A 24108-nucleotide genomic window follows, 5' to 3' on the forward strand; every position below is an offset into this window, starting at 1 on the left:
ATGAACTTTGGAGACATGCCTCCCAGGGCTCCATCCTTAATGCCTCCTCCATGCATCTCTCTCTCTCTCTCTCTCTCTCTCTCTCTCTCTCTCTCTCACACACACACACACACACACACACACAAATTCCACCCAGCCTTGGGTTCTTTAGAGACTGAGACTTCCAAAACATGCAGCTCCCAAACATGAATCTCCCAAGTTCAAGAACCATCTAGCCAACCGCCTGTTTGACATCTCCAACTCCTCCCAGCCAAAACTGATATCCTGAGCTCTTACTCAAAGAAATAACTTACTCCACTCTCGTTCCCTCATGTCAGTTGGTGGCAGTTCCCTGCATCCAGGGGCTCAAGTCCAAACCTAGATCACCCCGCAAACACACTGCTTCTCCCAAACTCTACATTCTATTAACAAAATTAATGAGTGAAAAAATTGCCCCCCAAAATCCTAGGACAAAATGACTTCCCAGCCTCCTAGCCCACACACAGCTTCCCTGAGTTGCTTCCCAACTGCCCAGAGCCCCTCCTTCCCATCCTGGGCTCCAGGTGTAAGGGTCTGGCAGGCTAGGGGATTGAGGGTAGGAGGAGGTGTTTGCAAACCTTTCTTTTTATTCTTCAAAAATTAGAACCCTCAGCAAAAGGCCTTTGAGTAAGAGAGGTAGGAAGGGGCTGGTAAGCATCTGGGCTTACAATAAACAAAAGAAAACAGCCCGATTTCTGGGATGACTCCTGAACAGACGGCCATATGAGATGGCGGGGGGTCTAAGAAAGTGATGTCCAGGTTCAGGGTCTGACCCCAGGTTCCAACTTCCAAGTCCTCAATTTAGAAGCCAGCCTGGGGAGGCGGGTCTTGAGTCCAAGAGATGGGTCTTAGGTCCTCAGAAGGCTCAGTGGGCGGGGCCTGGGAACGTTGATCCGCAGGGGCGTGGCCTGAGAAACTCAATCCATCATACTCCGGGGGCTGGGCCTGAGCCCGAGGGGGCGGGGCCGAAGCTGGTCCCTTCGGAGGAGGGCAGGTACGGGAACTCAAGGGCGGGACCTGGACCTCAAGGGGCGGGATCAGACCCTCGTGGGTGGAGCCCTGCCTTGAGGGGCATGGCCAGCACCAACTGGCTGGTCAAAGGCGGAGCCTGGTCCTCCAGTTACAGAGCCAAGACTTCGAGGGGCGTGGTCTATGACCTCAGGACCTGGGGCGGGGCCTGATTCCTCAGGGGCGGGGCCTGGGCCTCTGCCCGCGGGACTCAGGCCCGCGGAGGCAGCGGCTCCACGTTGAGCCAGATGCCATTCTCCGTGCGCAAGATGAGCTCCGGCTTCCTCCGCACTTTCCGCGTTCGGTCCACGCTCAGGCGGAAGCGCAGCAGCGTCAACGCCACCGCCACGCGCATCTCTGCCATGGCGAAGCTCTGTCCGATGCAGTTCCTGGAGAAAGCGGGGCATGGGCTCAGGCGCCGCCGCTGTTTGTGCGGGGATCCCTGGGCCTCACATGACTCATCTCTAAAATAGGGAGAGCATCTTAGGCTAAATGAGGGCTAATGAGACCCCAAGAATTGCTGAATACATGTGACTTTAGGGTCGAGTGTTAGAATCCTGGTGCAGCCTCGTACTAGCTTTGTGTTCCCGATAAATGACCTCTGAGCCTCAACTCCTGCATCTGTAAAGTGGAGACAGTGGCAGCCTAGAGCTGTTGGAAATGTGAGCCCAGAACTCAGGTTCTGGCACACAGTAGGTATGCCCAGCCCCCAGGAACGCTGTTGCAGAGTCTGATTTGGGAGTCTCTTGCTTCACTGGGGGTGCAGAGAGGACCTGGGTTGGTGAAAGGGACACCTAGGTGAGGCGTGGTCTGTGCTTCTGATGGGCACACACTTGAACTTCCATTAGCTCTGTATCTTCCCCATGTGGCTTACCTGGGTCCTGCAGAAAAGGGCACAAAGGCCAGCGGAGAGCGCTGCTGTGGATTGTCTGGGTCAAAGCGGTAAGGGTTGTACACCTAGACAGGAACAGACCGGGGTGAGTCTGGGAGCTGGCCCAGCTATTCTAGCTTGGCCCCCTGGCTCAACCTCTGGGGGCAGAGGCACTTTAGGACCTCCTCTTCCATTCAACCCCACACTCACTACAATCCAGCCACACCTGTACACCTGTCAGGTGTGCAAGGCTTAGGGCAAGGTTAGAGCAGGAGCTCACCTTGGAGTCAGGCCACACGGTGGGGTTGTGGTGGGTTCCATAGATGCTGACCAAACAGATGATTCCTGTGGCGACAGGTGGGATCAGTGGGGCCAAAGGGAGATACGGCCTCCTCTAGAAACATCCCCCTTCCCAGATCTACCTCTGAGCCATCTGCTACCACTTCCTGTCCATCCTTTCCTGAAAAACCCTGCTGCCCTAACCTCCCCACCACCCCCGCCTGTCCCTAAGAAGCCCCCATTGCCTTTCTGGTTGTCGCACTGGCCACACACGGAGCTTTCTCTCAAATGCAGCTCAGCCTCCTCCCTTGGCTCCTCACTGCCCTCAAAATGGGGTTCAAGTGCCTGCACCTGCCATTCAAGGATTCTACAGTCTGCACCCTGAGCCTCTGCTCCATGAGCGTCCTTGTTCTTCCATTTCCAGCCTCCAAGACTGTCCTTCCTCCTCCAAGAAGCACTCCTGATATTCCTCCCTAGATGGAGACATCCCTCCACCTTTGGGCTTCGCTGGCCCCCTCTCTCCCTTTAGCCCATCCCTGAGCCCATGTGGCTGGGAAGGTCTGTGCCCTGCTGTTGCTCTCTGCAGACTGGGAGAGGTCCTCAAGGCCTGGGCCTGGGGATGGGACGTCTTTAGATGCCCAGCATCAACCAGGAAAGGCCTTCAGGTGACAGCTGGTGACTGAATGAAACACCTTCCCCTACTTGCACCCTCCCAGGGCCAACCCTGCCACACTAGCTCCTTTCTTTCCAACAGGACTCACCCACCTGTATCTCCCCCATTCACAACTAGGCTTCCCCCTGGCACCCCAGAACTAGGAGGGGACATAGCTGCCACATCCACACGGACAATGCACCTGGGGCAGGCATGGCCAGGCCCCTATGGGCAACAAAGTAGCCACATAAAGGGCACACAGTGGGCACCTTTGGGAATGACACGCCCATCTGGAAGCTTGATGTCCTCTGTGCAGCGACGAGAGACAAGGGTCACAGGTGGGAACTGACGCAGGCTCTCCTTGATGCACATAGTGGTGAATGGCAGCTGGGTCAGGTCATCCCTGGAGAGAATGAGAGAATGGAACTGTGACTCTCCCAAACACGTGCTTGCGCGCGCGCGCGCGTGCGCGCGCGCGCGCGCACACACACACACACACACACACACGAGCAGCTGGGCAGGAAAACAATTCAGGGTGTCAAAGCTGCCCAACTTCTGCTATTTGCAGTTGTCCCATGTTGTGCCACTAACACTTAGGATGCAAAATATCTGACCACCAACCAATCAGAAAAGTAACCAATAAAAACAGCAAGCCAGGTGTAGTGGCGCACACCTGTAATCACAGCAACTTGGGAGATGGTGGCAGGAGGATTCTAAGTTTGAGGCAAGCCTCAGCAACTGAGTGAGACCTTGTCTCAAGATGTAAACATGAAAGGGTTGGTATGTAGCTCAGTGGTAGAGTACCCTTGAGACTGGGTTCACCAGTCTCCCTCTCTCTCTCTCTCTCTCTCTCTCTCTCTCTCAGACACACACACACACACACACACACACACACACACACACACAAATAGGAAGCACTGGGGCTGGTTTCTGGGGGTCCCTACTGGGCCCAGCATTAATGCTTCAATGATGGATTACGTGGTGGTCAGGGGGCACTCGGGGAGGTGCTAGCATAATAGAGAGGCTCAGGGCAACAGCAATTGATTTGCTCGTATGGATCCATTTAAGTATGTATGTATGTATGTATAGAGACAGGATCTCACTGTGTTACCCAGGCTGACCTGAACTCCTGGATTCAAGTGATCCTCCTACCTCAGCCTCCCAGTAGCTGGGACGACAGGCATGCACTACTGTATCCAACTATTTCATTATTTTAAAATCCTAGATGAAAGGAACAACAAAACCATGTGTACCAAAGGTTACTGCATAATCCCAAATAGAGGGATTTAGGTTAAACTGTGTCCGTGAAAGAAAAAATAAAAAAGACATGTTGAAGTCCCAGCCCCCAGCGCCTCCAAATGTAACTTATTTGGAAAGCAGTTTGTGTGGGGGTTAATGCTTCTGGACTTGGCACTGAGAAGAATATGCCCCAGGATAGCCACTGATCCGGTGAGAATGAGGAGACCTATGGAACAGACCTGAACCAACTCTCTAACCCCAGAAGCCACAAGAGTGATGTACTGATGAGCAATAATTAAATGCTTGCGGGGGCTGTGGTTATTACTCAGTGGTAGAGCATGTGCCTAGCATGTGTCAGGCACTGGGTTCAATCCTTAGTGCCACATAAAAATAAATAAATAAAGGTATTCTGTCTATCCACAAAAAAATTTAAATATAATAACATTTTTAAAATTTAATAAATAAATGCTTGCTGAAAATCACTGCATGTGAGGGATGTTTGTTCTGCAGCATTATTGCAAAAATTGCTGATGAAGACTGTTGCAGCCTGAGGCAGACATAGGCATCATTATCATCCTCATGTTATAGCTGAAGAAATTGGGATTCAGGAAGCTCAAGTGACTTGTCTAAGGTCAACACAATCAATCAGTAGTGGAGGAGAGAGTCACACTCAAGGCTCTGGCCTCAGCATGCCCCTTCAGCTGCCTGACCTCCCCTGCCCACCCCCCCCACACACACACAAAACTGACCACTCCAGTTCCTCCAGCTCCCGGCCTTTCATGACTTCCTGGATCTCTTCCCGGCACTTCTCCTGGTATTCTGGGTACTTTGCCAAGTTGAACAGCACCCAAGAGAGCCCACTGGATGTTGTGTCGTGACCTGCAGGCAGATGAGGTGTTTGAATGGAGGCTGCCATCTCCAGGCAGACAATAGTGTCCACTTCAGTGTCCCCTAAAGGGACAATCGTGGCCCTTCCCACCCTCCTTCAGTTCCACTCCACATCCTCACCCTCAAACATGAAGGTGTCTGCCTCAGCTCGGATGTCCTCATCTGACAGTTCCTTTCCATCTTCATCCTGGAATGGGTAGAACCGGATGCTCAGGCCCCTGCATCCCACCCTCTGCCTCCTAGAGGCTCCTCCAGCGTTAGATCTGTCCCTTCTCTTAAGTCAAGTTGTGGGGAGAAATAATATAGATGGAAGGAGATATGCTACTTGTATAAGAAAGATGGAGAGAAAGTGAAAGATGGAGAAGGAAGTTCATACAGCTGTGCACTGTTTAATGATAGGAACCCATAATGAAATGCATTGTGAGTCAATTTCATGATGGTGCAAACATCAGAGCGCACTTATGCAAACAAAGATGGCTATGATGTCACTGGAGGATAAAATCTATGGAAACACCATCACACGTGTGGTCCATCACCAACCAAAACATCATCATGAAGCACATGGCTGACTTATTGAGGAGCTGCTAACATGATGTATTCCAAAGGCTGCCCTACGATACCTCTGTCTTCAGGTCTCAGAATCACCATGGTTTTACTGAGGAAACTGACGTTCAGAGAAAAGAGTGATATGATTAAGGTTAAATATCCACTCAGTGGCAGAGACAGGGGTGGAATCCAGGACCCTCTGGACCCAGAACCCAAATGCTGCTCAGAAATTCTATAGAAGGGCTGGGGATATAGCTCAGTGGCAGAGTGCTTGCTTAGCCTGCATGAGACCCCAAGTTCCATCTCCAGCACTGCAAAAAAAAAAAAAAAAAAAATCCACAGTGACCCTACATCTTCTGTCACATGTCTTCAAGGTCATATATCTCATCTTTGTAAAGGTTTTGGACTGAATTGTGCCCTGTCCCCTAGAATTTGTAAGTCCTAACTCCTAGCATCTCAGAATGTGACCACGATTGGAGGGAGGGTCTTTGTGAAGGTGAGCAAGTGAAGATGAGGTCACAAAGGTGGCCTTAATCCAATGTGGCTATGGTTCTTATAAGAAAAGATTAGGAGGCTGGGGCTGGGGCTCAGCCTAGCACAGGTGAGGCACTGGGTTCAAATCCTCAACACCACATAAAAAGTAAATAAATAGTTATAAAAAAACATACTAAAGGGGCTGTGGCTGTGGCTCAGCTGTAGAGCACTCATCTCACATGTGTGAGGCCCTACGTTCAATCTTCAGCACCACATAAATAAAATAAAGGTATTGTGTCCACCTACAACTAAAAAAAATTTTTTAAAATATATTTAAAAAAAAGGAAAGATTAAGACAGAGACACACGCAGTGGGGAGATGATATGCAGACACAAGAAAGTGGCCATCCCCAAGCCAAAGAAAGATGCCTACAGTAGACTATTCCCTCATGGCCCCTAAGAGAACTCAACCTTGCAGGCACGTTGGATTTCTAGCTTCCAGAACTATAAGAGAACTATAAGAGAACATTTCTGTTGCTCAAGCCACCTCCTCTGAGGCAGAGGCATCCCGTGGTATCCACAGAGCACTAGTTCTGGGACATCCCCCCATGGATACCAAAATCCATGGATGCTCAAGTCCCTTATATGAAATGGCATGGGGCTGGGGGTGTGGCTCAGTGGTAGAACACTTGCCTAGTATGCGGAAGGCCCTGGGTTCAATCCCCAGATCATCAAAAAATAATTAAATTAAAAATCAAATAAAACAAAAAAATCAAATAAATTATATGGCATAGTGTTACATGTTACCATGCAAAACCTCCCATACTTACTTTAGGTGACTTAGAATACCTAATACAATAGCTATGTATATAGCTATTGTACTATAATAATAAATAATGGCAAGAAAAAAGCCTGTACATAATCAATACAGATGCAATTCTTTTCAAATGTTATCAACCTGAGGTTGGCTGAATCTGCCCATGTGGAACTTGTGGATATGGAGGGAGGACCCACCATCCACATTCTTTACAAGCACATAATGAACCTTCCACAGGATAGCCCACCTCAGAGGTGCACCCCCCTACACTAATCCCAGCTACCCAGGAAGCCCAGGCAGAAGGATGGCAAGTTTGAGGCCAGCCTGGGCAACTTAGCAAGACCCTGTCTCAAAATACCGTGAAACAATAAAAGGGCTTAGGATGTTGCTCAGAGGAAAGTGCTCCCGGGTTCAGTCCCAGTACCACAAAACAAAACCTCAGTTCATTTAAAAGGACCGAAATGTTTGTTACAGCAGCCTGAGCAGACACACAGTGGGTCTCACTTACACGCCCACATCTGACTCCATCCTAGATCCATGTGAGTTTGGGCATTTGTCATTTTACACACTTGGTGCAGTTCTGGGGAAGTCCCGGCTCCAGGGCCCCGCCTCACCCTGGCCAGGAGCAGCACATCGATGAAGTCCAGGGTCTTGCCCTGCTTGGCCTTCAGCCAGGCCTCGGCCCCCTGGTGGCGCAGCGCCTGCCTCCGCTCCTGGATGACCTCGGTGGTGAAGCGGTGCACGGTGTCGCAGGCCTGGCGGAAGCGCCGCCCGTCCGCGGTGAGGTAGTAGATGAAGTCGAGGTGGTGATGCAGGCGGTACTGGCGCCTGACGACCAGCGCGCTCAGCTCAATGATGGCCGATATATAGTCGCTCATCTTCCTGCCAGGGAGAAGACCATGAGCCGAGGACCATGCCCAGTCCCCGCCAGCCAGGGGCACAGCTTGGCTAGGTCAGGCCTCCTCTCCCCACCGCGTGATGACAAGGGAGGCCCCATATCACCTATATTTTCTGTAGATTTTGTATGCGTGTGTGTGTGTGTGTGTGTGTGTGTGTGTGTTAGTTTTTGCACTACCGGGGATAGAACCCAGGGCCTGGTGCATGCTAGGCAATCTCTGTCACTGAGCCCTGGGGGCTGGGGAGCCCCCATGATGAATCTCTGGTGAATTAATGAATGAACTAACAAACCAGGGTAATGACTATTTTATTAGGTCATTCAACAGATAGTCATTGAGCACCTACCATGTGCCGGGACACTGTGACATCATTTTATCCTTCCAGCACCTCCCCAAGAGTCAGATATTATCATCTTTGTTTTACAAATAAGGAAACCCAGACTCAGAAAGGGAGGGACACTTTCCAAGGACTGTACGCTGTTTGCGGAGGAATGAGGGAAAGTAGCATTGCCTGATCCCCTATTATGTGCCAAGCCACTGACACACCATCTAATTAAGATAGTTACACCATGTTCATGGGGGGAAAATTATAATGTTTCTTTTTTGGGGGGAAGGGAATTGAGGCTCAGAGAGGTGGTATCATTTAAAAAAAAAATAGGTGTAGAAGGACAGAGCACCTTTGTTTTGTTCATTTTTATGTGGTGCTGAGGATCAAACCCAGGCCCTCACACGTGCCAGGCGAGGGCTTTCCCCTGCCTATACTCCAGCCCGGGTGATGTCATTTTCTTTGGAACCAAACAGCCCATCTGCCCATCAGTGGCAGATGCCAGCAGCCTGGGTTGCCCAAGAGCTGGGAGTTCCCTTTCTCCTCCCACTACCTCTCCCTGGGCAGCTGGCTCTGTCCCCCGAGGGAGGTCACACTCACTCCTGGCAGTCGCTGTTGTAACTGAACACACATTTCTGAAGACTGTCCAGGGTCATGAGGCTGATGTGCTCAAACATGTCAAAGGAGGCCACCGAGCCTTCTGCCAGAGTCCTCCGCCATTTAGCCTGGAAGAGAGACAGGGCATGGGGACCTCAGACAGCACGCCACAGGTCATCACTCACCACACAGCCCAGGTACAGCTCAAGGACTTGAGGTCTCCCGACAGCACGTGGCTCGCCCTGGAGCTGGGCTGGAGCAGTTGCTGTCCCCTTCCCCCTGTCGCCTGGAGACTCACGTGCATGACGTTGGTGCACTGGTTGAAGATCTTCATGTAGGGCTTCAGGATGTCGAAGTGGAAGGCAGGCGTCAGCAGGCGGCGGTGACGGCTCCACTTGTCGCCTTTGCTGAGCAGAAGCCCATCCCCTGGGCCCAGGAGACTGAGGTCAGGGAGCCTCCCCTGCTCCTCTGACCCCTTCAAGGAACCCCTTGCCCTGCCCTCTCCTCCCTGAAACCCCAGCCCCAGCCTACCCGCTCGGTACTCACCTAGCCAAGGTTTCAGGAAGCTGTAGAAAAGGTCGTCCTTGGGAGCAATGGCAGCTGTGCAGAGACAGGAGGCAAAGATGATTCAAGACAGAGTTCTGACCTTGACCTCTGCTTGTGACTTCCTAGGGCCGCCTCTCCCACCTCCCACCTCACCCCTCCCGTCTACCCTTCACATCCAAACCAGAAAGATCCCTGAAACACACTGATCTGAACAAGAAACCCCTGCTCATGTTACCTCCCACGATTCCCCATTGCCCTTGTGAAAGAGTTCAAGCTCAGCCTAGTGCTGAAAGGCCCTGCCCCGTGTGGCCTCCACATGCTCCTCACACATCAGATAATCCCCTTCTCACTGCATGCTGGCATTCACCTCCAAACCTACAGCCAAGCTGTGTGCTCCAGACAGAATGGAGTCACCCTCTAACCCTCCCCGCTGTTTCCTGCCAGCTCAGGCCATCCAAATTATACCTCCTGGGTTTCCCACCTCCAGTCACACCCTCCCTGTCTGTCCATCACGCTGGCCCCCGGGGGATCTAACCTGACTATCAGATCTGACCAGGTCCCTCCCAGTTCACACACCCATCAACCCTCAAGTACCAGCAGCTCAGCCCATTTCCAAAACCCTGGATGATCTGCCCTTGTGCAGACCTCTCTCAACACAGACACCTTTAGCTGCATGTGGTGGTGCATGCCTGTAATCCCAGGGACTGGGAGGCTGAGGCAGGAGGATCGCAAGTTCAAGGTCCACCTCAGCAACTTAATGAGGCCCTAAGCAACTTAGAGACCCTGTCTCAAAAACTCTTAAAACAGGGTTGGGGGCAGGGATGTTGCCCCTGGGTTCAATCCCTAGTAAAAAAAAAAAAAAAAAAAAGAAAGAAAAAAGAAAAGAAAAGAAAAAGAATAGACACCTCTATCGCCCAGCCCCCTCCTGCTCAATATCACAGAACTTTTCCCAGCTCTTCAAAAAGGCCATGTGCCTGCTCCACTCCAGGTGTTTCCATGTGCTGCCACCTCATCCCCAAACACTCTGTCCTTATCCTCTGGTCTCAGATTGGGTGCTGCATTCTCTCCCTACAATCCCACTGGATGGTAATTGTCCAGTTCTAAGCCCTTCACGGGAAGAGACCATTTTGATCACTAACATTTGGTGCTGAAGAAATTTTTATTCAATGAATGAATGAGCCAATCAATCAAAGAATGGGTGAATAAAAGAAAAATGGATGGGTGGAAGGATGCATGGGTGGTGTGTGGGTGGATGCATGGATAGCTGCGTCGCCCTTCTATACAATGAAAAGATTTAGGACTGAATGGGAAGGAAGGACCTGAGATGCAAACGCAGTCACTGAAGACTGGATATGACTCAGCTCCCGCCCCACACACGCGCCCTGCAGTTGGCCAATTGATACACACAGTCATCAGTCTCCTCATCCTCCCATTCAACACACCCCTTCAGCTGCCGTTCCATGCCCAATCCATGATGTGTGACGCCGGGGACCCAAGGTTGGCTCAGCTCCACGCCCTGCCTGGAGGAGCTCTGGGGTGGTGTGGGAAAAAGGAAGCCGAGGCACACCGTGCAATTATCAAGAAGACAGAAAGTGTGCCAGGTGCTAAGGGTGACACAGAGAAAGGGCTACTAGAAGTCAGAGCAGGCTTCCTGGAGGAGCAGTGTTGGAGAGGAAGGTGGGAGTCCGGTTACACCTCTCCTCCCCGGACTTTGAACTCCAAGTTAGGTGCCCGGTGGGGTTTGATTTGACACTCAGATCTGATCAATGGCTGCCCTGCTCAAAAACCTCCCATGGCTCCCTATTGATCAAGGGCAAGTTCATTTGCTTTTCAATCCAGCTGTTGCTTAACTCTCGATCTCGTTTCCTACTTCCCACGCACACAACCTGCGCTCCAGCCAACCCAGTGACCTGAATTTTCCTGATATTTTCCACAGCTGTACCTTGGGAATGTCAGGTGCCTCCAGTTGGTAAACTCCTAGGCATCCTTCAAGGCCTGGTTTCACTGAAGCCTCCTCCAGGAAGCCTTCACCAATCCCTCTCCCCAGCTGAACCCTTGTTCTCCTGTCCTCAGGTCCCTCTCCACTCCAACCCTATGCCGCATGCCGAGAGAGTCTGCGTCTGGGTTGTCTCCTGCCATCAGATTCCCTCTCCAGCAAAGTGGAGCCCTTAATGCCTCATTCAGGAGAAAAGCCCCGCCACGTGGTGCCCAGCAGGGGGCAGCTCTCCCACACAAGGCTACAGATCAGCGTGGTTGAGAGCTTGAGTTGGGTTCAAACGCCAGCCCTGCTACTCACTAACTGTCCAGACTTGGACCTGTTACCACTCTGCCCCTTTCATCTCCTCACCTGCAGAAGGAGGAAACAGAACAATCTTGCCTCATGGCATCCTGTGACACTCAGCAAGCCAATGTGTCCTGGCACCTGGTAGATGCTCATTAAATATGTGTGCGCGCAAATGAATAATTGACCCGCTGCTGGCTCTTTGGTTACGGCAATTATAATTATTGCTTATTGGCATCAAAAACTTGTGAGGTGGCTATCCAGGTCCCCTATTAGCGACAAATGAATGCACAGCTGGTGTGGAAGATGGGAAGGGCCTTCCTTAGAAAGTCAAATATACAGCTGGGGGTGTGGCTGGGTGGTACCGTATGTGCTTAGCCTGAGTGAGGCCCTGGGTTCCAAAAAAAAGGTCAAATATAGAATTACAAAAGACCAACCGTTCCACTCCTAGGTATCCCAAGAGAAATGAAAACACAGAGGCTGGAGCTGGGGTAGAGAGCTTGCCTGGCATGTGGGAGGCCCTGGGTTTAATCCCCAGCACAGGAAGAAAGAAAAGGGGAGGGGAAAGGAAAGGAAAGAAAGAAAAGAGACGGAGGAAGGAAGAAGAGGGAATGCGGCCGTTCCAAGACGTGAGAGCAGAGACCCAGTGTGTGACTCCTTTTATATGACGTTCTAGACCAGATTAATGCAGGGACAGGAAGCAGAGGGAGGTACCAGGAAACAGGCAGGGGGAGGGACGTGATTGCTTCTTGAACACAGGGTGGTGTTTTACGGGGTGAGGAACATCTCCCGACACTAGGGAGACCTGTGGTTGCAAAACTCTGTGACCACATCAGATGCCACCGACTATTCCCTTTAAAATGGTTGATTGTACTTTATGTGAATTTCACCCCAATAAAAAAATGAGTGCATCCCAACAAGCTGTGCTGACGGGCTTAGAGATCATGACTCGCCCTCTGTAAAGCTTTCCACCTACTTTTCCCCATGCATAGTCCCTATTCCTCGTGCCCAGAATTTTAGGAGGTGAAAGTTCCCAGAGGCGCCATTCATGCCTTCCTTGGGACCCAGGGACTGTGCAGGTTCAACCCCAGAGCAGCATCCCCCTCCCCACTCAGGAGGCCCCAGAGGAGGACCGAGGCTGTGAGCTGGAGGCAGGCCAGCCCCATCCCAGCAGGAAGGACAGGGGGACGGGAGCTCCTGGGCCAGGAGGCCCCCTCTATGCTGACAGCCTCACCCTCTCCTGTCAGGAGACCCCCATCCGCTCCTCCGTTGCAGGAGGCAGTGGATATCCTGCCTGTCCTGAAGGAGAGGAGAGGAGGGGAGGGAAAGGGGCCTGAGAGTCTATGAAGTGCAGGGACCATGCTGGGGCTCTACCTGGGGACTTAGCCACCACTCAGAAGGTGCTCAGGACACTGATGTTCTAAGGAGTCAGATGAAGAAGGAAGAGGAGGAGGAGACAGAGGCAAAGGAGACAGAGGAAAGGCAGGGGGAGAGAGAGAAAGGGGGGAAGGAGGAGGAAGTGGAGAGAGAAGGAAAAGTACACTAAAAAGACATACAGCCTTCCCAGTGGCGTGGGTCTGCCATTCCAGCTACTTAGGAGGCTGAGGCAGGAGGATCTCAAGTTCAAGGCCAAACTGGAGAATGTAGAGAGAGCCCATCTCCAAACAAAATAAAAAGACTGAGAACAAAATGTCCCGAGGAGAGAGCTATGAGTCTCTGGAGTTGGGTGCTGAAGGATGAGAGAGATGAGAAACAGCTGGAGTCCCAGAGCTTGGGACAGGTGTGGACAGCAGCAAGATGTGGCTTAGGGGTAGAGCAGTTGACCAGCATGCAAGAGGCATGGGGTGCGTTCCATCCCCAGCACTGCAAAAAATAAAATAAAATATACTAAAGAGAAAAAGCCCTTATTCACATCTACCCATGTTATATCATCGTGCTGTGCTTTTGCAATACTGGGGGTGGAACCCAGGACCTCATGGTGCTAGGTGAGCACTCCACCACTGAACTACACCCTGGTCCTCACATTATGTTGCTCAGTCTTAGTAACAGCCCCTCTTCTACAGATCAGAAACAGGCTCTGAGAGGCTTGCAAAACCACTAGCATCACACAGCAAATATGGGCAGAAGCCAGGATTTGGACCCAGCCCTTTGGAGCTCTGATTCAGGCTTCTGGCCACAAATGGGTGCCCAGTGCTTGGAAGAAAGAATCACTTCTCCCAGGATCTAGGATCCCCTGAAGTTCAGTGGGGATCATCATTCCTTCCCAGAGGCAATAAGTGGGGACCACGGGGCTGCGGAGGACATAGCTGGGGAAGGAAAGGCGGGCAGCCCTGTCCTCTTTCACCACCCCTGGGAGGCAGCTTGGAAGGCAATCTCCAGATGTGGGTTTGTAGAGGCCCAAACTGGGGCCAGAGACCCCCAAATCCTTGGGGATCTTTCCTTCACGTCCCTCCATGCTCCAATAATCCCCTGATGCCCAGATCCAGGCGAGACTATGTCCCACCATGAGGCAGAAGAGCTGGACGTGGACTCACCCAGCCCCAGTGGATCAAGACTGAGAACAAAATGTCTCGAGGAGAGAGCTACGAGTCTCTGGAGTTTGGTGCTGAGGGATGAGAGAGATGAGGGACAGCTGGAGTCCCAGAGCTTGGGACAGGTATGGACTGCAGCAAGGAGACGCAAGCCTTCCATGTCTCTCTTCCTGCCAGTCAAGGCCAGCCCAAGTGAAGAAAGCAGGCTGAAGGATGGGCCACCAAGAAACCAGTCACGGTGGGAGTGTCACAACTCAAATGATGGGTGTGTCACGGGCTGGGATCGAGCAACACCTACTTAACCAAACCTGAAGAGAACAACTTCCTGTCCAAACCTGCTTGGTTCTGACTTCCAGGGAGGTGGACAGACTCTAGGCATTGTCACACTTTTGTCCCCGATGTTCCATGACCCATATTGCCATTGCTGCCTTGATGAACTCCTATTTATTCCTTAAAGCCCTACTCAAGTGCCCCTTCCTCTGGAGAGACCACCTGCCTAGAAGCCCAGATAGAATACGGGAGGTGAGGGTCAGTCAGCACTCACCCAAGGGGCCCAGCCTGCCTACCTGAGGCGCCCACCAGGGGCTTGATGTAATCAGGGTGCACAAGAACCAAGAGCGGCAGGACGGGTCCGATCCACACCAGGACCACATGGTGCATGCTGTCCAACACCTTCTTCTCGTCCTGAAGGCCCCTCTCGTTTGGAAGGTACTGCAGTAGGTAAAAGAGGGGAGTGAGGACATGCTCAGCCTCGGCATCCTCCAGTCCTGCCCTCCTGCCACCTCCCTCACCTAAACATGAGCCCAGAAGTGCTGAATGATGGCGGGTGGGTGGCCGCACCTGGCTGAGCCTCCACCTCTCCTCTGAAAAGTGGAGAACAATGAAGTCTCCCTCTGAGGGCAGCCCAGCGGATCAGAGAAAGAAGTGAGAGCCACCGTGGGGCCCAACACACAGCTGGCTCAAGAAATAAAAATAAACCCCACGCGGCGTGACACATGCCTGCAGTACCAACAGCTTGGGAGGCTGAGGCAGGAGGACCCCTGGAGTCCAGGAGTTCAGAGGCCACCTGGGCAACATAGTGAGACCCCATCAAAAAAAAAAAAGAAAGGAAAATAGTAATTATAAACACATGAATGGTAAGTGTTGGCCTTTTTCAACTATTTGCTATATTGTTAAAAATTACCACTAGGACCCTTGCACTGGGGCACATGCCTAGATCCCAGCCACTTGGGAGGCGGAGGCAGGAGGATCTCAAGTTCAGCTCCAGCCTGGGCAACTTGGCAAGACCCTGTCTCAAAAAAGAAAAAAGGGGGGCTGGGGATGTGGCTCAAGCCGTAGCGCGCTCGCCTGGCATGCGTGCGGCCCGGGTTCGATCCTCAGCACCACATACAAACAAAGATGTTGTGTCCACCGGAAAAAAACTAAAAATAAATATTTAAAATTTCTCTCTCTCTCTCTCTCTCTCTCTCTCTCTCTCTCTCTCACTCTCTCTTAAAAAAAAAAAAAAGAAAAGAAAAAAGGGGCTGGGGCTGTAGCTCAGTGACAGAGCACTTGCCTAGCACATGTGAGGTGCTGGGTTAGATACTTAGCATCACATAAAGACACACAAATGAAATGAAGGCATGCTGTCCATCTACAACTACAAAAAAAAAAAAAGAAAGAAAGAAAGAAAAAGAAAAAGGGCTGGGGCTGCAACTCGGTGGTAAAGCATCCCAGGTTCAATTTTAGTGCATACACGCATATGCATATATTTATTTATAGAAAAGTTTACTTATTAGAAGTTCAAAGCCAAGTGCAGTGGTGCACCGCCTGTATTTCCAGTGGCTCAGGAGGCTGAGGCAGGAAGATCGCAGGTTCAAAGCCAGCCTCAGCAACCTAGCAAGGCTCTAAGCAACTTAGTGAGACCCTGTTTTGAAATTTTAAAAAGGGCTGGGGATGTGGCTCAGTGGTTAAGCACCCTTGGGTTCAATCCTTGGTACCAAAAAAAAAAAAAAGTTCACTTACACAGCAGTGCAAATACACTAATACTAACCCTATCAATAAAACTAGGATTAACCCCACTTCATGTTTTTTAATTGGATTTTCCCACATCTTTATTGGTGCATTATAGTTGTACATAGTGATAGGATTTGTTGTCACGTATTTGCACATGCACACAACATACACCATCACAATATAATTTGGCCCACTCTTTTTTTTTTTTTTTTTTTTTTGGTACCGGAGATGGAACTCAGGGGCATTTGACCACTGTGCCACAACCCCAGTCCAATTTTGTATTTTATTTAGAGTTTTGAGGACCAGAAGTGACACTAGGTATCCCACCTGTCTCAGGCCTCATTCTTCTACCAGGTCTCAACTGTGTGCAAAGCTGCACCGCCCGCGACCCACCACTAATAATGACCACATCCACTGCCACCGATCCCCCAGGCGGCTGGGGAGGACTTAACCAACCCAGCTGTGAAAGCCCTTGCCCACCTCCACTGCCCACGGAGGAGAGCAGGAGCCGCCGCTGCACAGAAGCCCCCTCAGCTCCCCTTAGTCCTTCACAGCTCGGACAACCTCTGCATTTGTGAGGGTCAACCTTAACTGTCAAACTACACGTGTGCACACGCTGCGCTGCTGAGTGATGCCTGTTCCACGTGGACCTCTGGACCCGTGCGAGAACCCGGGGAGGTTTATTCTTTTTTCCACTTGACTGTTTACAAAGGTCAAAGGGCTTGTCTGGGGTTCCAAGTGAGTGGGCAACTGTCCTGGTGGGGCTCCCTCGCAAGCAGGTGCTGAAACAAGGGTCCTGGGGAAGCAGCTCGTGTGGGAGGTGACCCTCCCAAACATGGGGAGATATGGGGAAGCAAGACCAGAGGGACCGAGGGACAGGGACCGCAGCCAGCGCAGGAGGTGCTGTCAAGCCACCCGAGGGGGAGGTGCCGGAGAGTCTGTCCACCCGTGTCCATCAGTCCTTGGCTGCAGGCTGCTCCTGGGGGCACTAACTCCCAAAGCCCCTAGAATGCAGGTGCCAGCGGTGGAAGGATGGACCACTGCACCCAGACACTGGACAAGAGAAATGGGCAGGTTTTGGTGGCAAAGTCGGGATCTGAAGGTGGACAGCCCAGCTCTATATATTCTGGGAGGCAGCCCTTCAGGATCCGGTCAGATGGATCTGAGTTCAAATTCGTCTTCAGCAATGTGTGGCTGTGGGTAAGTCAACTCAACCTCTCTGGGCTCACACCTATAAAAGTGAATCCATAAAACAGGGCAGATCCATCCCTGTTTTATAGACTGAGAAATCCAGGAAGGCTGGGCTGGGGCCGTGGCTCAGGGGTAGAGCATTTGCCTAGCACATGTGAGGCACGGGGCTCAATCCTCAGCACCATGTAAGAAAATAAATAAATAAAATAAAGGGACCGTGTCCATCTACAACTAAAAAGTATATTCAAAAAAAGAAACAGGGGTAGTTGGGGCTCAGTAGTAGTGCACTTGTCTGGCACGTGTGAGGCACTGGGTTCGATTCTCAGTACCGCATATAAATAAATAAAATAAAGGTCCATCAAAAATTTAAAAAAGAAAGAAAGAAAGAAACAGGGAAAGGCTCTGATTCTAACAACCTAACCCAGTACCTGGCCAGTGATTGGTCCCAATGATAATTAAATGAACAAATTAAGCTCTTTGGTTCCAGCGTCTCCTTCTCTACCAGGTTCAGCCCTCTGCCCATCCGTACCCAAGGCAAATGGGGCCTCACCAAGTCCTCATGGGCCTCATGGGCTCAGGACTCAGCTGCAGAGCCAGCCCTGGCCAACTGCCCAGGGCCCCAGAGGCCAGTCACCACTGCCTCTTGGACCACCATCAAAGCCAAAAAGGGCTTCCTGGAGCAAGGACATTGGACATGGGGCGTGAAGACCAAGGAGAAGTTCATCTAGCAGAGAACAGAGGGCATCATTCAGCAAAGGCTGTTGGAAGCTGGAGCCTTGGTACAGAAACAGGAACTGGGGAGGATGGTGAAGCAGGTGAGGAGGGTGTGGACAGAGTTGAAAGGGTGAGCCTTTCTCCCAAGGGCACTGGGGAGCCATGGAGGGTATGTGAGCAGGAGAGGGTCGTGGTTTGATTCAAGAATCCCTCTGGAGGACTGGGGGCATGGGTCAGTGTAGAGCTCCTGCCTAAAAACTGTACAAGGCCCTGGGCTCAGTCCCCAGCACTGCAAAAGACAAAAACAAAGAATACCTCTGGGATCAGGATGGGAGACAAATTGAAGGACTGAGATGGAAAGCAGCTATACCCTGGCCCAGCTGGGGAGGCTGGACAGGGCTGGGGCTTTGGGGAAGGAAGGAGACTCAGGCACACACAGGCAAAATCTGATGGTCCCCACGGGGCAAGAAGGGCTGGGAACCTCCTCCCTCCTAAGCCTTCCATCTGAGATAATTCTCACCATTAAACAAAATGTTCTTTGAGCTACTAAGTGCAAATATGTATCCTAGTCCTTCTTCCCAGACAGTCAATCCAAGCAGTGCCTAAAATTACTTCTAGAATCCTTCGATGCTTCCAGTTTCTGCAGGACCCAGCAGTTGAGCAGACACTTCTGCCACAAGGCGCTTGATGAACGCCAAGATCAGTGTCAAGCGCACAACAAGCACAACCCGAGGAATCCAAACAACGACCGTCAGGCTACCAAGAACTGTAGAGCAAGTGGGGAAACTGAGGCACGGGGCGGTTAAGTCGCCTGCTCCAGGCCACGGAACCAGTACCTGGTAGAGACGGGCCTCCAACCCAGGGCTCCAAAATCCACAATGATGACCATTGCCTATCCAAAGTCCACTCGAAGCTCAGCATGATGCCTGGACCAGGAGTCTCCAGAGACTGTTCCTGAACTTCACTGAGGCCTAGAAGTGGGTCCAGGGGTCCAAGCAGCTGGGTCCTGGAACCCACAAACCTCCCTGCTCTCAGGATCTGGATTTCTCTCCTGACTCCTGTAGGCTTTTTGGAAAAACCCTGCCTGTCTCATCCATAGCAGGGACAGTGAAGCCAAACAGCCTGAGTTTGAACCCTGGCTCTGTCACATACTTACTGGGTTACCTAGGGCCAGCTACTTAACCTCTCTGTACCTTAGTATTCTTTGGTACAAAATAATAATAGATAGTCCTGAGACCTAACTTCTAGGATTGTCAAGAGGGCTGAATGAGTTAATATTTGCCTAGAATAATACTCGGAATATGTTCATGAAATAAAAATTGAAACACAAGGAATGGTAAAAGGCTAGAATGGTGACCTGGGATCATAGCATTTGAGGGAGAGAGTGAAGCCACATTGGGGTGTAGAGGAAGCAACAAAATCTCTAGGCGCCTCCTTCCCCGCTCCTGGTCCCACCCCTGCATCCCCCACTTTACAAGGGATGGTACCTGGTGCTACAGCAGTAGCTACAGAATTATAGAAAGAACTCATCTTTAACGTCAGCTCTCCCTCATCCCAACTGTGTGACCTCCGGTCACCAGGGGTGACCCTGCAGGCGTCAAGGCTTGAAGGCATCCAGATGGGGCTAAATGCTTGCCGCCTCTGAGCTCCAGTGGGTGCACTCATAAGGGCAATGGGGAGCCATGGAGGGTATGTGACCAGAGTCCTGGGGGCCAGCAGACCCACTGCCTTGCTGAATCCCGGGGCGTGCCCAGCTCTGCCCGCCGTACTCACCATACCCAGGTGGCCCAGCAGCCAGTTGCGCCGGGGCGGCTGGGGGAAGCAGCGCAGCCGGCGGCAGGTGACGTGGAAGCCCCAGCAGAGGCGCCAGAGCTGCAGCAGCAGGCGGAAGAGGAAGAAGAGCCCCGAGAGCAGGAGCGCGGAGACGGCGTACACGCGGAACGCGGTCCTCTGCAGCCCCAGGAGCTGCAGGAGTTGGTCGGTGATGGGCAGCATCTAGGGGTGGAGAGTCGGAGCTGGTGGGGCCACGCCCCTGCGACACCAGGCCGCCCACGAGACGGCCAAGGGGTCAAGCGAGGTGTGCTCAAGTCCTGACACCAAGACCCCTCTGCACCCCCAGCCACGACAGCAGCTGGCGCTCAGCCCCATCCGGATGCCTTCGAGCCTTGACGCCTGCAGGGCCACCCCTGGTGACCTCTGCCCCATAGAGCTCTCTGCCCCCGTCCCGCTGGTCAGAGTCCTCGAAGGAGTGGCTCTCAACCGATGGCGGATGCACATTGGTGGATGAATACCCCAGCTCCTTTGTCCCGGCTTCCGCAGCAGGACGAAACTCCAGCTGCCCACTGCAGAAACTTTCTCTGTTGGCTGCCTCTCTGCCACTGTCTTACCTCCCTCTTCCTTTTTTTTTCCCCCAATTGAGCTGAAATTCACATAAGACAAAATAAAGCATTTTAAAATGAGCAATCCACACAATGGAATATTATTCGCCCATAAAAAAGAGCAATATCCCATTATTGGCAGCCAAATGGATGGAGCTGGGGGACAATATGTCAAGCAAAATAAGTCACTCAACCTGTTGATCGTTTATTACAGGGTCTCACTATGTTGCCATACTGACCTTGAACTCCTGGACTCAATCGATCCTTCTGCCTGGGCTTCCTGAGTAGCTGGGACTGCAACACCACACCTGGCAAGTGAAATCAATAAGACACAGAAAGATAAATATGTATGTTTCCCTCATATGTGGATTTTAAAAAAGAAAGCCAGCTGGAATATGTAACAGTGATCATTAGAAGATGGAAAGGCGGAGAGGGAAATGGGTAAAAGCACACAGTTAGATTGAAGGAATAAGTTCTATCTACTATATAGAGATATATACACTAGAACTGAAAATTGAACTAAGGGGCACACTACCACTGAGCTACATCCCAGCCCTTTTTATTTTTAGACAAGTTCTCACTAAATTGCTGAGGCTAACCTCAAATTCCATATCTTCCTGCCTCAGCCTCCAAGTTACTGGGATTACTAGTGTGCACCACTGTGCCTAGCAACCTATTTTTAAAAAATATTTTTTAGTGTCAATGGACCTTCATTTATTTATTTATTTATTTATTTATGATGCTGAGGATCAAACCCAGGACCTCACACATGCCAGGCAAGTGCTCTACCATTGAGCCACAAACCCAGCCCTATTTTATATTTTTTTTATGAAGAACTAGAAGAGAGTTAGTTATTCGAAGGCTCCAAACGCAAAGAGATGAAAATATTGATAGCCACAATCTAATTGGTGCATATCATATACACACACTGAAATATCACACTGTACCCCATAAATATGTTCATTATACACGGTACACAGGTGTTGAATTTTGACCCTGCACCCCATAAACATGTATAATTGAGACTTTTGAAAATTAATTGAAAAGTTAACCATTCAGTGGCATTTAAGATATTCACAGGGTCATACAGCCATCAACTCTACCCAGTTCCAGAACATTCATCACACCGAAAAGGAACCCATGCCCATTAGCACTCATTCCCCATCTTCCCTCCCTGAGACCCCTGGCAACAATTAACCTGCCTTCTGTCACCGTGGATGTGACTATTCTGGATGTTTCATATAAAAGGACTCACAGAGGATGGGGCCTTTGGTGTCTAACTTAATCCACTTGGCATAGTACTGTCAAGGTCATCCACACCTTGCAAGACTCATCGCTTCATTCCTGCACTGATCAGTGATATTCCCCTGAATGGACATGCCACATTAAAAAAAAAAAAAAATTGTAGTTGTAAGTGGACACCATGCCTTTATTTGTTTATTTTTATTTGGTGCTAAGGTGTGCGCCCAGTGCCTCACACGTGATAGGCAGATGCTCTGCCCCTGAGCTACAGCCCCAGTCCTGGGCATGCCACGTTTTGTTAATTCATTCATCTGTTGGACGGTCATTTGGGCTGTCTCCACTTTGGGGCAACTGAGAAATATACTACGCTGAACATGTATGCACACATTTTTTTTTTTAGTACCTGTTTTCAGTTCTTTGGGGTTCTTCGTCCTTACTGCTTTTTTCTGTAATTGCCCCTCAAAGACCCAGTTGGCACTTGCCTTGGGGTAGCTCCTGGAGAAACCAAAACAAGAACATGAAGAAAACAGTGAGCAGCGATGAAGGGCTTACTGGGTGCCAGGCACCGTGATCAGGCTGCGAACCCCTCCTCGTGGAATCTCACATTGGTCCTTCAAAATAGGTTTTACCCTTCTCTCCACTTTCCAGGCCCAGCTCCTGAAATTCAAAGAGACAGGAGCTAGCGGAGGTTCCCCAGCCCCTACCAGGGGCCAACGTCAATCACTCTCACTTTGGGGACCACAATTCTCAGGTAACCCCAAGAAGGTTCTTGAAAATGGCTGGGTCCTGCCCTCTTCTCTTTTGCTCCCAATCCTACCACCTAAGTGACCCTATCTGCTTGGACAACACAGCTAGAGGAATCCCTGTGCTCAGGTCCTCTCCCGGGTCCCCTATCCCCACATGCCCCACCCGTGATGCCCTCCCTCCATCAGGTCTCTTCTAGGAGTCAACACCAAACCGCATCGGAAGTGAAGTTTCCCCTCACTATCACACCCTGCGCAAACAGCTAGGAGCTAGGCAAAGGTGGGTCATCGGCAAATTTGGAGAGCTCCGTTGGGAAGGGTGGTATGACTGAAGCACAGAACTATATGATCACGCATTAGGGTGGCTACTATTTCCAAAAAAAAAAAAGCAGGCTGAGGCATAGCTCAGTGGTAGAGCACTTGCCTACCATGCCTGAGTCCTGGTCCCATCCCCTGCACAGTTAAAAGAAATTAAAGAGGCTGAGGATGTGGCTCAAGCGGTAGCGGGCTTCCCTGGCATGCGTGCGGCCCGGGTTCGATCCTCAGCACCACATACAAACAAAGATGTTGTGTCTGCCGAAAACTAAAAAATAAATATTAAAAAAATTCTCTCTCAAAAAAAAATTTAAAAAAAAACATAAAATAACATTTGTTGGAAAAGATATGGAGAAATTGGAAACTCAATGCACTATTGGTGGGAAGGTTAAAGGGTGCAGCTGCTATGGAAAACATTAAGTCTATTTGTTTTAAAAATTAAGTATGGAATTATCATAAAATCCAACCATTCCACCTCTAGGTAGAAACCCAAAAAAAGTGAAAGTTGAATCTTCAGGAGCAGTTTGTACACCCGCATTCCCAGCAGCACTACTAACAACAGCCAAAAGGTGGACGCCACTCAAATGTCCACCCATGAAGAATAGAGAAACAAAATGTGGAGCATCCTCATAACAGATATCTTCAGCACTCAATCTTAAAAAGGAAGGAAATTCTGCCTCCTGCTGCAGTATGCAGTAGGAGCCTTGAGGACATCATACAAATATTGCATGATTCCGTTTCTCTGTCATCCTCAGAACATAAAATCCACAGACAGAAAGCAGAATAGTGGGTTCCGGGACTGGAGGAGGGAGACAGGGAGTGAAGGTGTCATAGGCACAGAGTTTCAGTTTTGCAGGATGAAAACAGTTCTGGGGACGGAGGGTGGTGAAGGAGATGGTGGTGAAGGATGTACGTGGGTGTCAACACTCCATGCTTCCCAACTGGACGCTTAAAATAATTAAAAAGGCAACATTGTATCCGATGAGTATTTTATCATGTTTAAAGATTTTGAAGAAATACAGACCCAGAGTTGGCAATCTTTCCTTTTGGATGTTCCCCCGGGGTCAGGGTCAGGATGGAAAATAAGCAGACTCCCAAATGGACTCACCAGGAGGTCCAAGTCCCGAGTCCCAGGAAGATGCTTTGAACTCGGTGGGCCGAAGTGCAGCTGGGCTGTTGTCACCTGGGCAGCTCCAGGTGACACCCTGCACTGAGGCAGACTTGAGTTTTCATTTCTTTTTCCACTAAAGATTGTCTTCAGTAATGTCAGGAAAGCCAGCCACCTACTCCTCATTGTGACCATCCTCTGAGTGCCGGCTCGTGTCACACCCTCAGTAAATGCTCGAGGTGCATTGCTTCAGCATTCAGTTGGCAAATACTTTCTGCGCCCCAGCTCTGGGTGTGACTCAGCGCCAGGTGTTGGGGAACTGATGGTATGAGCAGGATGCATGTGGCCCAGGCGCTTAAGGGAGGAGACCACTCACAGGCATGATGAAACATGATGTCGAGTGGCACACTGGATAATGTCCCCTCGTAGATACTCTTTCCTAACCCTGCAACCTG

The 24108-nt window shown here is 50.8% G+C and overlaps 1 protein-coding gene across 1 annotated transcript; it reads right to left on the bottom strand.

The window, feature by feature from the left end:
* Positions 1–1237: 1237 nt before the first annotated feature.
* Cyp4f22 (cytochrome P450 family 4 subfamily F member 22) lies at positions 1238–19862 on the bottom strand. Its single transcript, XM_076870796.2, has 12 exons — positions 19641–19862; positions 14534–14678; positions 9156–9209; positions 8908–9035; positions 8613–8737; positions 7406–7673; positions 5076–5142; positions 4817–4946; positions 3098–3231; positions 2178–2242; positions 1901–1983; positions 1238–1415 (listed from the first exon to the last, which is right to left on the bottom strand). Exons 1-12 carry the CDS (start codon positions 19860–19862, stop codon positions 1238–1240), a joined length of 1599 nt encoding a protein of 532 aa, XP_076726911.1.
* Between the last annotated feature and the right edge of the window lie 4246 nt (positions 19863–24108).

The sequence above is a fragment of the Callospermophilus lateralis genome, chromosome 1 (genome assembly GCF_048772815.1).
Source record: "Callospermophilus lateralis isolate mCalLat2 chromosome 1, mCalLat2.hap1, whole genome shotgun sequence".
NCBI classification, from domain to species: Eukaryota; Metazoa; Chordata; class Mammalia; order Rodentia; family Sciuridae; genus Callospermophilus; species Callospermophilus lateralis.

Coding starts and splice junctions, on each gene's coding strand:
- Cyp4f22 (XM_076870796.2), bottom strand. CDS start 19,862: ATGCTGCCCATCACCGACCAACTCCTGCAGCTCCTGGGGCTGCAGAGG. Junction 9,036..9,155: donor CTTCCTGAAACCTTGGCTAG/GTGAGTACCGAG, acceptor TCCTGGGCCCAG/GGGATGGGCTTCTGCTCAGC. Junction 2,243..3,097: donor TGGGCGTGTCATTCCCAAAG/GTGCCCACTGTG, acceptor CTGTCGCCACAG/GAATCATCTGTTTGGTCAGC.